General features: G+C 45.5%; 1 protein-coding gene across 3 annotated transcripts in view; it reads left to right on the top strand.

The window, feature by feature from the left end:
* Positions 1–14976, top strand: part of OIT3 (oncoprotein induced transcript 3) — a 30919-nt gene extending 15943 nt beyond the window's left edge. For all 3 annotated transcript variants that reach the window (XM_062611576.1, XM_062611575.1, XM_062611574.1), the window contains exons 5-9: positions 484–606; positions 7534–7694; positions 8352–8767; positions 12632–12731; positions 14205–14976. In XM_062611576.1, the coding sequence (XP_062467560.1) occupies positions 484–606; positions 7534–7694; positions 8352–8767; positions 12632–12731; positions 14205–14384 (980 nt within the window). In that variant the 3' untranslated portion in view covers positions 14385–14976. The remainder of the gene's footprint in view (positions 1–483; positions 607–7533; positions 7695–8351; positions 8768–12631; positions 12732–14204) is intronic.
* Positions 14977–15148: the final 172 nt, after the last annotated feature.

Below are 15148 nucleotides of genomic sequence, written 5' to 3'. Positions count from 1 at the left end.
TGAGTCTGTTCTCCCCAAGACACCTCCCCTGCAAATCTCAGGGCTTTAATTCTGGTGGTGACGAAGGGAGTGAGTATGTTTCCACATGGTAGAAGTTTTAAGAGGATTTTCCTCCCACCCTTTTGAAGCAAGAAACAACATAAAATTTAGTTTAAGAGGATGTCTTAGAAGTTAGAGACAAGCTGAAGATTGCCTATTCAGCTGCCTTACGTATGCCAGTTATAGCATGTGATTTATTTTGGTAAGCTTTTTCACAAAATTCCTTGTTAACGTCATGGTGACATGAGAAACACAGGAGATTGTACAATTAAAAACAGGTTTTCACCCATCTTCTTGGAAGAAAGCTCTCACTGTGCTGTTGCCTTTGAGTTCTGTGTTGGTCATGGTGTTTGTTAGTCATCCAGGAGAGTATGCTGGGGGCCTGTGTAACTGCTGCACAACTGTCTGAGGAGCAGTGTGTGCCGAGTTTTCTTTCTTTTGCAGAAATTGAAGGCTGTCACAATAACAATGGAGGCTGCAGCCATACCTGTATTGAAGTGGAAGACACATACCAATGTGAATGTCCAAGGGGACTTATTCTGTCAGAAGACAATCACACTTGCCAAGGTAGGTCAACAGAATCTCCCCGACAGCCTCTGTCCCCTGAATGCCAAAAGTATGTTTGAAGGAACTTTTCTTCTTGGTTTCTGCAAAAAGTTGGTTTCCGCAAAAAGAGTTGTGTTTTCTTAGTTTGACCTTTCCAGTTTGGTTAATGGAGCTCTGTCGTTAATGACAGATCATCCAAAACTGAGAGCCTGGAGATACTGCTCTTTTTACCAGGCAGGAGAACAGAGACACAGAACCCAGCTTTGGTGCCTCTTGCATCACAGGTGGTTTTGGCAGTGTTCACTTACAATTAAGATTCATAGAATCATAGAATAGTTAGGGTTGGAAAGGACCTTAAGATCATCTAGTTCCAACCCCCCTGCCATGGGCAGGGACACCTCACACTAAACCATTTCACCCAAGGTTCTGTCCAACTTGGCCTTGAACACTGCCAGGGATGGAGCATTCACAGCTTCCTTGGGCTACCCATTCCAGTGCCTCAGCACCCTCACAGTAAATAACTTCTTCCTAATATCTAATCTAAACGTCCCCTGTGTAAGTTTGAACCCATCACCCCTTGTCCTATCACTACAGTCCCTAATGAAGAGTCCCTCCCCAGCATCCTTATAGGCCCCCTTCAGACACTGGAAGGCTGCTATGAGGTCTCCATGCAGCCTTCTCTTCTCCAGCCTGAACAGCCCCAACTTTCTCAGCCTGTCTTCATACAGGAGGTGCTCCAGCCCCCCTGATCATCCTCGTGGCCTTCTTCTGCACTTGTTCCAACAGTTCCATGTCCTTTTTATGTTGAGGACACCAGAACTGCACACAATACTCCAAGTGAGATCTCACAAGAGCAGAGTAGAGAGGCAGGATCACCTCCTTTGACCTGCTGGTCACACTCCTTTTGATGCAGCCCAGGATACAGTTGGCTTTCTGGGCTGCAAACGCACACTGAAGCCGGCTCATGTTCATTTTCTCATCAACCAGCACCCCCAAGTCCTTCTCTACAGGGCTGCTCTGAATCTTTTCTCTGCCCAACCTGTAGCCGTGCCTGGGATTGCTCCAACCCAGGTGTAAGATTGCTTAACATCTCCCGTTATATTGCTCTGCTTCAGCTGTGTATGCTTTTAACAGATTTATGCCATTAGAACTGGATCTTTTCATGCTTCAAACTGGGCTTTTAAAGTTTCAGCTAATGTGCTTCAGTTCCCTCCAAGAATGGGGTGAGAGAGAGCATTTTTTGCCCAAGTATTTCAGTAGCTGCTCCAATAAGTATTCCTATGGATTGAAGCAGTGTACTAGTTCTGATACAGGGTGGTTTTGCTGTCCCTTAGAAAAGCAGCCAAGATAGCATCTGAAAATTGACTGTTGCTTTTGCTGCTTAGAGGCAAGGGTAATGCAATCCTTGGGAGACCTTCCATCTGAACTTTGCTCCATTCCTGTATGCAGGGAGTCCTTCTCGCTGACTCACTTGCACCTCTAGCATGCAATTAGAATAACATGTTCCGTGTTTTGGTTTGCAAGAGCTGAGTGAGATTTCCTCTGCAACTACATCCAGAGTCCCCAGGGGTCAGTTTAGCTCTGCAGCAGTGAGTGCAGGGAGCAGAGGACCAGGGGGAAGTTCGTGAGGACTTTGAGTTGAGCAGAGGGTCTGTAGCTCCTCGTGCAATGACTTCTCTACAATCCAGGACTTGCTCCCAGGATTCTTCTGGGTCTTGTAATCCCACAGCTAGCTGAGCTCTTGAGGTGCTGAAAGCATCGAGAAGCCTGTGTGTCTTACAGAGATGTCTACTATGATCTGCTGATGGAAGGATATTCAGTCAAAATTGTGTGTTGAGGAAAGGTGTGTGGGCATGTGAAAGATGGGTAATGCTGTCTGGTGGGATTCATCTGACTTGCCTGGCCACTTCTCAGACATGTTAGGCTCAGTACAGAGCTGGAGAAGCTGACTACTGCCCTGGTAGAGACAGACCTCATAGCTCTCTGCTTGTGTTCTGCCTTGGTGGGCCCATGAATAACCTTTGCAGTTGCTTCCAGATGTTTCCATGGGAATTTGCAAATGGGCTAGACTTGAGCCATAGCCCAGGGTAGGATCTAAAAATGCAACAAAAGGAAGCCTGTCATGGGCTAATTCGCTTGGGTTTTAGATAATACCAATGTGCTGGTGTTACCTGGTGTGCTCAGAGCTTTCTGTAGTCTGATGTGTTACAAAGTGCCCAGATACAAGAGGAACAGACCCAGACTTCATGGGGGACAACAGGGCAGGCATGCCTTAGAGAGGAAGTTGGAATGATTCTAGTTGATAAAATTTCTGCTTTTTAATCTTATTAGAAATGCAGGGCACTGTTTTCAGGGATGAGCACTCACACTTGGGATTCAGGAGTGCTGCTCCAGCAGACCCAGGTGGGGAGGAGGAGATGGGGATTTCCAAAAGCCATGATTATACTTACTGAGTAAAGGTCTGACTGATGGATAAGAGCCAGAAAAGAGTAATGTTTTTCATCCCTGGCTCCCTGGAGCAACCCTAGCAGGGTGAAAAGGCCATTCATTTTCCAGCCAGTGTTTCTTCTTCTTCGGGGGCTGCTAAAGAGAGCAGCAGCATTGCTGGGTGCCAGGCTGTGGCTCAGGATACAGCATCTCATAAAGTGAAATTGCTTGTTCTTTTGCATTTCATGAATTTATGTCCCCACGCAGTGGTTTGCAATTTTCAGAAGATGTAACAGAATATATCTGGAACTGTACCACACGATTTTTTATGGCTTCTAATCAGGTTTATAGCTGTACAATTAACAGTGCAGGGCAGGCACAGTTGCCTGAAGCAATTGGATCTGCAGCCTATCAACCCTCCTCTGCACTGTCCATCTGCGGGTCCTGAAGGAGCTGGCAAATGAAGTTGCGAAGCCACTGGCCATCATATTTGAGAAATCATGGCAGTCAGGTGAAGTTCCCGATGACTGGAAAAAGGGAAATATAACCCCCATTTTCAAGAAGGGGAAAATGGATGAGCCAGGGAATTACAGACCAGTCAGTCTCACCTCTGTGCCTGGCAAAATCTTTCTCCTGGAAGGCATGCTAAGGCACATGAAAAACAACAAGGTGCTTGGTGACAGCCAGCATGGCTTCACTAAGGGGAAATCCTGCCTGATCAATTTGCTGGCCTTCTATGATGGGGCTACAGAACTGATGGACAGGGGCAGAGCAGTTGATGTCATCTACCTGGACTTGTGCAAAGCGTTTGACACTGTCCCACACGACATCCTTGTCTCTGAATTGGAGAGACATCAATTTGATGGACGGACCACTCGGTGGATGAAGAACTGGCTGGATGGCCGCACACAAAGAGTTGTGGTCAATGGCTCAATGTCCAGCTGGAGACCAGTAACAAGTGGTGTCCCTCAGGGATCAGTGTTGGGACCGGTCTTGTTTAACATCTTTGTCGCTGACATGGACAGTGGGATTGAGTGCGCCCTCAGCAAGTTTGCCAATGACACCAAGCTGTGTGGTTCGGTTGATCCGCTGGAGGGAAGGAATGCCATCCAGAGGGACCTTGACACACTTGTGAGGTGGGCTGATGCCAACTTCATGAGTTTTAACCATGCCAAGTGCAAGGGTTGGAGCAATCCCAGGCACAGCTACAGGTTGGGCAGAGAAGAGATTCAGAGCAGCCCTGCGGAGAAGGACTTGGGGGTGCTGGTTGATGAGAAAATGAACATGAGCCGGCTTCAGTGTGCGCTTCCAGCCCAGAAAGCCAACTGTATCCTGGGCTGCATCAAAAGGAGCGTGACCAGCAGGTCAAAGGAGGTGATCCTGCCCCTCTACTCTGCTCTTGTGAGACCTCACCTGGAGTATTGTGTGCAGTTCTGGTGTCCTCAACATAAAAAGGACATGGAACTGTTGAACAAGTCCAGAGAAGGGCCACGAGGATGATCAGGGGACTGGAGCACCTCCCGTATGAAGACAGGCTGAGGAAGTTGGGGCTGTTCAGCCTGGAGAAGAGAAGGCTGTGTGGAGACCTCATAGCAGCCTTCCAGTATCTGAAGGGGGCCTATAGGGATGCTGGGGAGGGACTCTTCATTAGGGACTGTAATGATAAGACAAGGGATAACGGTTAAAACTCAAACAGGGGAAGTTTAGGTTGGATGTAAGAAGGAAATTCTTTCCTGTTAGGGTGGTGAGGCACTGGAATGGGTTGCCCAGGGAGGTTGTGAATGCTCCATCCCTGGCAGCGTTCAAGACCAGGTTGGCCGAGGCCTTGGGTGATATGATTTAGCATAAGGTGTCCCTGCCCACGGCAGGGGGTTTGGAACTAGATGATCTTAAGGTCCTTTCCAACCCTAACGATTCTACGATTCTGTAATTCTACGTTCAGAACAAACACTAATAATCCTCCACAGAAATCGCAGTTTTGGCTACGACGTTCCCACAAAGGTACCAGCCAATGAAATACTTGGAATTTTGCAGACCATCCTAGTACCCCACCTCTTTCTGAAGTGTGGTGGTGAAATGTTCCTTCTCACCTCTCCCGTACCCAAGCTTTGTGTTCAGCTAGGCAGGGTACAGTCATGTAGTTGATCTGGGCTTTGCTAGTAGTGGTTCAAGGCTCCCCAGCACCAGAAAGCCTATTCCACTGAGCAGCCTGTGCAAAAAGATAACCTCTGCTCCAAGCAGCTGTACTTTGAAAGGCCAAGGAAGGAACCAAAGGCTGGACAAGGAACATGGTGCCAACAACAGCAGACAGTAGAATGAGTCACAGAAGCTTCCTACCAGCATCAGGGTACTGCAGGCATTGGTGCAAAGCAGAGTTTAAAGCAGTAATGCAGAGACTTTCTTAATACTTACAGATGCTCTGGGGTGTATGAGGGTGAGTAACTGAAATGTTTGACAGGTGAAGACTGGGTGAGCCTCTCAAGAGGCTTGCATCTTGGGGTGAGCCCAGGACAGGGATGCAAGAGATGGATGCTGACAGCAAGTCAGGAGTGTGCAGTGCTTCAAATAGATGAAAGAAGTTGTGAATTAAATTAATTACTCTTGGCACCCAGGGTAACTCATTTCTGCTGGGCATCTCAATGCTGGCAGTCAGGACCCCACCTGGAATAACATGTTTGCATATAGCCACGGGCTACCTTTCCAGCCCCTTTTCAGCTCCCCCTGTGATGTTTCTGGCAGTCTCTCTTGGGAAAATCGGGCCCGATCAGTGAATCACACTGATGAATGCAGTCTCTTTGCTTGCAGCACCGCTGTTAAATTGGTAGAACTGAAACACTGTTCTCAGTATTGATTACTCTTCCATATAGAAATGTGTAGGGTGGTTGGAATTACATTACCAGTTACTCCAATATGGTTAGTATAAGGAGTTTCCCAGATTGTTTTCCTAAATAATGATGAGCTGGCTTGAATCAAAAGTGGGTATGCTCACAGGTTCCATTCATTTGTTTCTGTGCCCAGGTGGTGGAGTGCAAGCAGCCAACTCCTGCAATGCCGGAGCAGAGGTTTAATGGGTGTCTCTTCTTTCTTCCCCTTTGTGTCAATCAAAGACATTTAGAAAGAGAGAGAGCCTGAACCAGATTGGTCCTGAACTTTGGAGAGTTGCAGTTGGGATCCAAACTGCCTTGCCCTGAATTACACCTTTATAAAAGCATTGTATTTTCTTATCAAGTCACTAGAACAGTGAAGCTTTAAATCCAAGTTGAGACAACCAGGTCTCCAAAGGATGTTCATCTCTCTCTGCATTGCACTGTGTTCTTAAAGTCCCTTTGTCTCCTTGTGAGGTTTGCCACTTGATGTGCTCAGTTGTTCCCACTTGCCTTCTACTGTGGACAGAGGAAAATTGAAGGTAGTTCTATAGTTTTCTGTTCCAACCCAGCAGTTTCATTATGCGAGCGTATTGCCTTAGGCACACTGCATACATTTTAGCATATAACCTTGAAAAGATCAACTTTTAATAAAATTACTCCCTGTAGGTATATAGTAGCCATTACAAATACCTCAGCTGGGAGAGGAGAGTTTTCTTAAGGAGGGTGAAAGGTATGTTTTAGCTGTGTGCCTTGTATCCAAGGTCCAGAATCGTGGATCATACAATAAATGATCAAAATTAAGGGAAGAAAGATCATATGAATGTCAGGATTGGGACTGTAATTAATTTTAGGAAAACACTTGGGTAACTAGTGTATTTGCAGAAAGTTTTGTCATATGATTTTAAAATGATACATGGAAATTCTGAGGGGGGGGTTATGGATGGGAAGAAACCAGAATATATTCACAACTACACTTGTCCTCTGCCTAACTGAATGGATGTGTATACACCCAAGGAATATAAATAGCAATTACTTTTTTAATTGAAGATTATTCCTTCTTCTTTCCTTTTTAATTTTGCCCAATCTCTACATATTCTCCCACTTCTTATGTATTGGAATTCTAATTTCTAAAAGTTCACATGGAGATCTGTATTAAAATTCAAAGTTTGGAAGGAGGTGGGATGAGTGAGCTAATAGGTTTGTTTGTCAGAGCTGGGTTTATTGCATAGAGGAAGTATTATTGCAGCATTTTGAGGTGCTTCCACTTTAGCTCAGCATCTCTATGGAATTGTTTTGACCTCTTCTGGGTTTGATATAAAATCTGATTAAGGGTCTTTAAAAATGGCTTTGCTTGGGGTGTTGTGAATTTGTTATCCATATCTGCACAGCTGAGTTTCTGCCACAAGTTTAGCAGTCGTCTTCATCATCTTTTGTGGCATCACTGTGCCAGGAGGATATGGGGCACTGGTAACCTAGAAGGTCGGTGTACAGTAAGCAGAAATGTAATATAGGTAGTTAGATTACTATGGTAAGATAGTAACCATAAACACAGCATATGATCCCCCTTTTTGCCCAGTAATAATTGATACAGCCCTTTCCCAGCTCCCTGGAAGATTTGTAGTGCCAACGGTTATTATGGGGACTTTTCTTGTAGTTCCAGTGCTGTGCAAGTCCAGCTCTATTGAGGTGAACATCCCAAAGGATCTGGTTGGAGGCCTGGACCTTTCCCTTATAAACACTTCATGCAAAGGAGTATCCAATGGCACTCACGTCAACATCCATTTCTCCTTGAAGTCCTGTGGCACTGTTGTAGACGTATGTATGCCTATTGCTGTCCTCTCTCTTGGGATCTCTCAGGTCTGGGGACTTGGTTGTGGTTTATTTGGGGAATAAACTTAGCTGTACTATCAGAGAAGTTTCCTTATTGCTATGCAGCTGGCCTCAGGCTAGACCTGGGGTCACATCCCAAAGTGGGAGAGCTTGTTCCATCTCCTCTTTAGAGGTGTGCATCTGCCGGCATGGCTACAACTTTCTGCTCACCTAATCCTTCACAGAGGCAGCTTCACCATCGTTCCAGTGCAGAAAGTGCAGGTGGTGTCACTCTTCACCCTCCTGCTGAGATAGAATCTGGTCCCCTGATAATATTTAAAAGTTTTAGAACAGCAAGCAGTCAGGAGATGCAGATGAGCAGATAGCTCATCTCAGGAGACAGCTTGCAATTGGAAGCAAGTTCCTCTGCTTCATGCAGGAGTACAGTGCATTAAATTTAACAGCAAATTGATAGAGGCCCTTATTTCATAGGTGAGGAGGAACCTACATTCTGGTTGCAGTGTATGAATTCACAAGCTGTACTTTCAGTGGCTAGCTTATGTCTGAGTTTCTGGAACAAGGTAAACTCAGCTGCTAGTCTGAACTCAGAGAGGTCTTTCTCAATGATCTCCCCTTTCCCTTAAACTCCTTTCTTTGCTGCAGGTAATAAATGATAAAATCATTGCCACCAATCTGGTGACCGGCTTGCCAAAGCAGACTCCAGGAAGCAATGGGGACATCATTGTCCGCACCAGCAAGCTGCTGATCCCGGTGACCTGCGAGTTCCCACGCCGGTACACCATCTCTGAAGGTTATGTGCCCAACCTTAAGAACTCTCCCTTGGAAATCATGAGCCGCAACCAGGGCATCTTTCCCTTCACTCTTGAGATCTTCAAAGACAAAGACTTTGATGAACCCTACAGGGGTGCTCTTCCCACCCTTAAGCTTCGGGACTCTCTGTACTTTGGGATTGAACCCTTGGTACATGTCAATGGACTAGAGACACTGGTAGAGAGCTGCTTTGCCACTCCCACCTCAAAAATTGATGAGATCCTGAAGTACTACCTCATTCAAGATGGGTGAGTTCACTGTTCTCTCTCTTGCTGGCTCTTAGACTGGAATTGGCAGCGGGGCTAAATTGCATTGCCTGTGTGATGCAGGAAACACCATCCCTTCTTCACAGCAGCCTATCTGCTGTGTTCCTAGACCAGCAGTAGCCAGGCCTTTCAGTCGGCAACCTGAAACCACCTGTCCCATCAGAAGTAATAGGCAGAAACAGTGAGAGGCAGTGAAGGAAGTTACTCCAAGTGCAGCCTTTACAGGACATATTTCCCTCTGGCTAACTTTGTAGATAATTGAGTTGGCTTCTGTAGAAAAGATATCCTTCCTGATATCCTCTCTCTGCCAGCCTGCTGAGTGCCAAACCAATCAGCAGAACCCCCTGATGGCTGTGTGCCGCTGCCACCCAGCCGCCACAGCAACTGGAGCAGGCTTCTTGATTTTTCCCATCATGGCCTTATTATATTATGAGCCAGAAGACTTTGTGGCTGGTCCAGGTTGGAGCTCCAGGAGCTCCCCTTCCTTTCCTCTGTCTCATACCTGGCAGTGCAGTATGTTTGGGGTCCCTCGGTTTGGCTGTAATTTTCTGAGGCATTTGGGGTTAGAGATCTTTCCAGGATAACTCAGGGTGGATCTGTGGGTTCACTCTAATGGGTTTTGCATCAGAGGTTTGGGGAGCATTGCTGTGGCTCCTAACATGGACCCCTGTTTTCAGACACTTGTTTGGGTGGTAACATGACAGAGCCATGGTACAGTGTTGCTGCGGAGTGTTTGCATCCAGCAGTGCCTGGCAGCTTAACCAGGCAACACTGTGGTAAACATCACATGTGGGAACCAGTCTGCTATCATCTAGGGAGAAAATAAAAAGTAATATCTAAGCCAAAGTAATATGTAAGACATACCCAAATGTCACAGCCTGACAGTCTCGTGGAAGTTCTGTATTCTGTCTGCCAGCCCATCTAATGAGAACAACAATTATTTCCTCAGCTGGCAGGCTAAATCATCCACTGTTACAGCTGGTGATGACAAGTCCTGTGTGACTGCCTTGTAACAAAGGAGTCCTGCAGACTACATACACAAAAATACTGGTTTTGTTTCCTTCTGACAAAGGTTTCGGCATTCACTTGCTCTCCCCTCATCCTAGGCTGCAGTCCTTCTGTGCCTGATATTTTTCGGTTTATGAGTGGATTTGTAATGAAAGTATTGATTTATTAAATCCCTGCCTTGGCTGTTCCTGTGGACTCTTCACACAGTCATGGCTCCAAACATTCATTCATTTTCACCATGAGTGAAAATGATGGGATTCAAAACAGCAGCCAAAACCTGAGCTAGCAGTGAAAGGAGAGGGCAGAAAATGTCATCTGTCAATTTCACCACAGCACAACTTGGAGGATTTATGGCACCAGCAGTCCCTTTGGTACTGTTATCCTGCAGAGGGCATTAAAACTTCATCAAAGGGGAAAGTGGGCTGGAGCCAGCTGGCTGGAGCCTCATCCAGTCACTGAAGGCCCCAGTGTCCTCAGACACCCAGCCCTGGTGGGCTGTGGTGTATTTAAATTGAAGTGCTCACTTAGCAAAGGCTAATGATGTGCTGTTGAGCTAACTGGAGTGCTTTGTCTCTCTGTGTGCTTGCAGCAATTAAAAAGTAAAAATAGCTGAATACACTGCTGATTTGTCGCTTCTCCAAACAGCTCTGTAATAGCCCAGTTTCCTTCCATCAACTCAGCCCCGGAAGCCCAAGGCAATAAAGACAGCAATCCGTTTGATTATGTAGGATCAGACCTGCAGGAGTTAACTGCAGCTTCCACAGGGAAACGTTTAAATTTAGGGAATATATCTCAGACTGAGAGATGGGAACACTCCCCCTCCTGCTTTCTTACCTGTTAATTGCCTGCCATAGCCATTTTGCAAGGGCGATGGGGTGGGAGCCTTCTCCTGTGGGACTCCTCAACCCTCTCTCTATGCTGATGTGACCATGCTGGAAATCAGGGTTTTCCCAGATCCCTCCCCACTGTCTCTGTAATACCCTGTACTGCTGCCAGCCCAGTCAGCCCCCAAGCAGCTTTCCTGTTTCTGATCTTGTTCTTCCTTTTCCGCAAAACAAAAATAAGTAAAAGGCATTGACCTATAGCACAGGCGATAAACATTGAAGCTCTCTGGGGCATCTGGAGCAGGGTCGTGTCACTGAGGGCAATCTGTTGTAATCTGATGTGGTCAGGAGCTGCGATTTATCTGAGCATGATGGGGTTAAGGTAGTTCCGTTGCAAGGCTTTACCAGGGTAGAGAAGCTTTGGAGACCCTGGGATTTAGGAGTCAGTTTGAGCCAGTGTCCAAGAATCATCACACTTTATATGCTTGCAAATGAAAACGTGACTGTGAGTTGACTTTATGGCCCCAAAGCTTGGCTAGCTGCTCATGAAAAGTCTGTAACTGTCACTCTTTACAATTGCATGCCTTCAGGAATGCTACTTTTAAAAGTAATTTTATCCTAAACAACTTAGTGACCTCTAATGTATGGCCTCAGGAGGGAGGAATCTCAGTCTTTTTTTTTTGTTTTTTTTAGGTGTACAATATTAATTTATGAGCTCTCCTTGATGGCTTTTATGTTTGCATTCCAGGCAAGTTAACTAGACAAGCACTGCAGACAGGGATAGCCCTTCAGACCGTGACCGCCACTGGCTGAGTAAAGCTACAGAAATACATGGTGGTGAAAACAGCACTAGGATCAGACCAGTGCTTAGTGCTCCCATGAACATACTGTACTCTACATAGCAGAAGGGCGATTGCAGCAGTCTGCCACCCACACAGCCTAGTCAGCCAAGCAGTGTACAGATTTCCAGCAAAAGCTTGAGCTACACATAGATGTGGGGTTTGCTGCTGCTTGATAATTGAACACATCAAACGTCAGCATTTCTGACAGCGCCCTACGAATTTCTGATGTAAAGATAGAAGCTAAAGGTTGCTGCAGGAGTAGGACTTTCAGCTCTCCCACCATTACCTCTTGTCTCTTCCACTATGACTTCTTTTTTTTTGTTTAACATCTTGCAAAGTCCACATTTCTGGAATTAACTTGCTAGAAAGGACAAGCTGCATTGCAATGCAATATAACAGCAGCAGCTGGGCCTCTCAGAATGCTTCAGGCTTTGCACTAGGCAGCAATAATCACCAAGTCACCGTAACTTTTTGTCTTGCTGTTTCTCTGTTAAACTCTAAATAGGCTGTAACAGTTTATAGACTGCACCTGGAATGTAACTTTTATAAAAGTAGCTATTTTGCAGTTCTATGATGTCTTGCATGATCATATAATGCTAGTGAGGAAGAAATTGAAATGATGAATTTTAGTGTAAGAATTTGAGCTGTCCAACCAAGTGTAGCAGAAAGAAAAACATAAATGATGTAAAGCAAAGTAAGTCTGGATTTTTATGTTTTTCACAATCTGTGATATTTTAGTAATGTGAGTACAGGCTTCTTCATTTTAAGCATGATTTACGTGCATAAATATGTGTGTATAGAAAGCACATAATATATACTGTATAACAGCTCTGTTGATCACTGCAGACTCTTGCACAGGAAGGTGAAACGAGGACAGACTTGCCTGCAGCTCTCTGGCAAGTCCCTCTGACAAGGGGACTGGACCACGTCCTGCCAACTCTCTGCTGCTGAGCTGTTGTTTGTCTGGATATGCTATTATCACCACTGTTGTTTTTCCCCATCATTCGCGAATTTTCTCCTGTGGCCAAAGAGGAAGTAACATGAATGGTAGCTTAGCTTGAGAGAGCCAAGTTCTCCTTTCCTTTCTATGGTTAAATATGCTGGGATGTTTTTTCTCTTTCATTTTCCATTTCTGGGAAACCCATTAAAGCCTATCCCTCTGCTTTTCTCAGCTGCGTTTCTGATGATTCAGTGAAGCAGTACACGTCAAAGGACCATCTTGCCAAGCATTTCCAGGTTCCTGTGTTCAAGTTTGTGGGTAAAGACAACAAGGTAAGCTCACAGCACACCTCTGAGATACTGCATCAGCTCTGATCTGACTGGGGAATCTCGGCACAGAATTGGCTGTATTAGAGTGCAAAGGAGAGGAGTGGCTGCCCTAAGGCAGGTGATGCTGTGCCTATCCCAGCAGTGTTGTCTTTCGGGACCCTGACACAGGTACTTTAGGAGAGAGTGATAAAACCAGCTAAAATTAAATAAAGCATGAAGGACAGTTGCCATAGCAGGCTGAAATCGTTGTTTTCTGCATAGTCTTACTGGACACTTGTACACTGGGTGAGAAAAGTGTTCCCAATCACCAGGCACAGTGTCCTATCTTTAAAACAAAACAGTCTATGGTTTTAAATCTCTTCAACCTTATATCTTCTCTAGCTCTTGTGAGTACAGGTGCCAGGTTTCCAGATACAAGGCCACCATACTGTTTAATTCAATGTGAAACCATGCTGTCAAGGCTGGTGGCACTCTGAGGCAGAAGCTTTGTCGTGGGAGGATAATGCCATTTTCCTATTGCAAATAGCTTCTCTGTGCTAGAAGAAATCTAGTCTTACGGTCACTGTTATGTTCAGCCAATGTTGTTTGCTCCAGAAGTTATAAAGCTGCCGCTCCAGCTACTGGAGAGCCTCAGTAGAGTTAAAACAGATGAGATCGTTCAAAATTCAAAGGTTTCGCTTTGCTGTCTGTTTGCCACTGCTGCTTCCAACCTGCATCTTCCCTGCCTGTGCAATGGATTTTGCTTCAAACCTCACCGTTGACCAAACATTCACAAATATTTGCTTCCCTACTTCCTGCTTGCGGGGATCTTGCTTTACTCTCCTTGTCATTTAGAAGGCAAGGAGTACCCATCTTGTCACAGTCTGACTTTGCTGTGCAGAAAGAAAGGGCAGCTGTCTCCCTGGCCTTTGTTTCCCCTTTTCCCCTCAGCTACCAGTTTTAGCTCCTCATCAACTTGAGTTTTCCTCCTTTGTCCCTCAGTCTCCTAGCTTTATGTTTTCTCAGCTCATGTCAGATTCTCTTGCATCTTTCTATCAGTCCATTCTCTTGCATCTTTCTATCAGTCCATCTCCTTGTGAGACTTCACATGTTCTTGGCCTGCTTCCTGCTATGCAGCTCCTACCAGTTCATGTGAGATCTTCCAAGCTTATCCCTGGCATTTTCATCCCTTCCTCTAGAGGATCATTTCATGCCTTCATATTACCTGTTTAGCCCTTGGCTAACAGACAGATGCCATACTCTGACATCTCAGCCAGGCGCTCTGGAAAACATGCCCTCTCCTGGGCACTTAAGAAAACATGAAGCAGCCAGTTTGGCTGTGGATGGCAATGGTGGATGCGGACCTTGTTGATGTGGGAATGGAAATGGCTGGACTATGGGAATAGCATCACCCGTTCTCTGAGAGAGCTGGCAGCAGTGCCAGTGTGATTCCCAGAGCTGTGTGCTGACTTGGCCTGCTGTCTTGCCACCCTCCAGGAGGTGTTCTTGCATTGCCGCATCCTCGTTTGCGGAGCGCTGGATGAGAGCTCTCGCTGTGCCCAGGGCTGCCGGAGACGGGTGCGCAGGTTAGCTGAGACAGAGGAAGAGGAGGAATCTGTTCACATGGCAAACCACATCCTGACAGGTGGCCCCATCAGAATCGACTTTGATGACTAACACCCACCTACTGGAACAGCATCTCTGTTGAGACGACTTTCCTTGTCAGTGCCTTCTTGTATGGTTGTTTAAGAAACAAGAAGTATTTGGTAAAGCCCCACTGAACCACTTACAACATGTTTCCCTAAGTGTGTGATGATTATTTGTGAAGTATGTTGGGCATGCAAGGCAGTGTGCCTAGACTGAGTGCAACCCGGACTGCAGAACAGTTTTATCTGCCATTTCTTCCCAACAACCCTTCAGATGAAGGGACCCTATTGCTTTTCAGGCCTGAAGCATTAACCAACTTGGTCTTCCCTTGCATCTACCTGCAGGCTCCAAAGGACTGTTTGTCCTTGACAATGTTAGTCAAGCTCTTCTGTCATCAGACAATACAAACACTATCTATCATAGCTGAACGTGTTTGCTATGCAGTTCTGTGAATGATGCTGAAGCTTTGGATGTACTGAGATTTTGGGATGACCATTAAAAAGCATGTATGAAAATATTATATCTCATAATGTCTAAGTTCCTTGGAGCTATAAAACAGTTGTCATTGCATGCACATTTAAATGTTATTTTTAAATAGTAAAAGGTATTTAATAAAACTTGATTTTTTTTTTAGTGCTTTCTTATAATTACATGCAGTTTAGCAGTATTTCCTCTTGTATTTAGTGTACTGTTATTTTTCTCCCTCTTCTGCTTCAAACAAAAATTTGGTCCCTTTCATAAATGCTATAGCACCTTGATTGTAAGAGAAAGATCATTAAACATCCTTTGTATTG

This window comes from Pezoporus occidentalis, unplaced genomic scaffold (genome assembly GCF_034315485.1).
Source record: "Pezoporus occidentalis ecotype Australia unplaced genomic scaffold, CSIRO_AGI_Poc_V1 ctg155, whole genome shotgun sequence".
Lineage (NCBI taxonomy): Eukaryota > Metazoa > Chordata > Aves > Psittaciformes > Psittacidae > Pezoporus > Pezoporus occidentalis.
The sequence above is the reverse complement of the archived record's forward strand: the minus strand, read 5'-3'. Positions and strand labels throughout refer to the sequence as shown.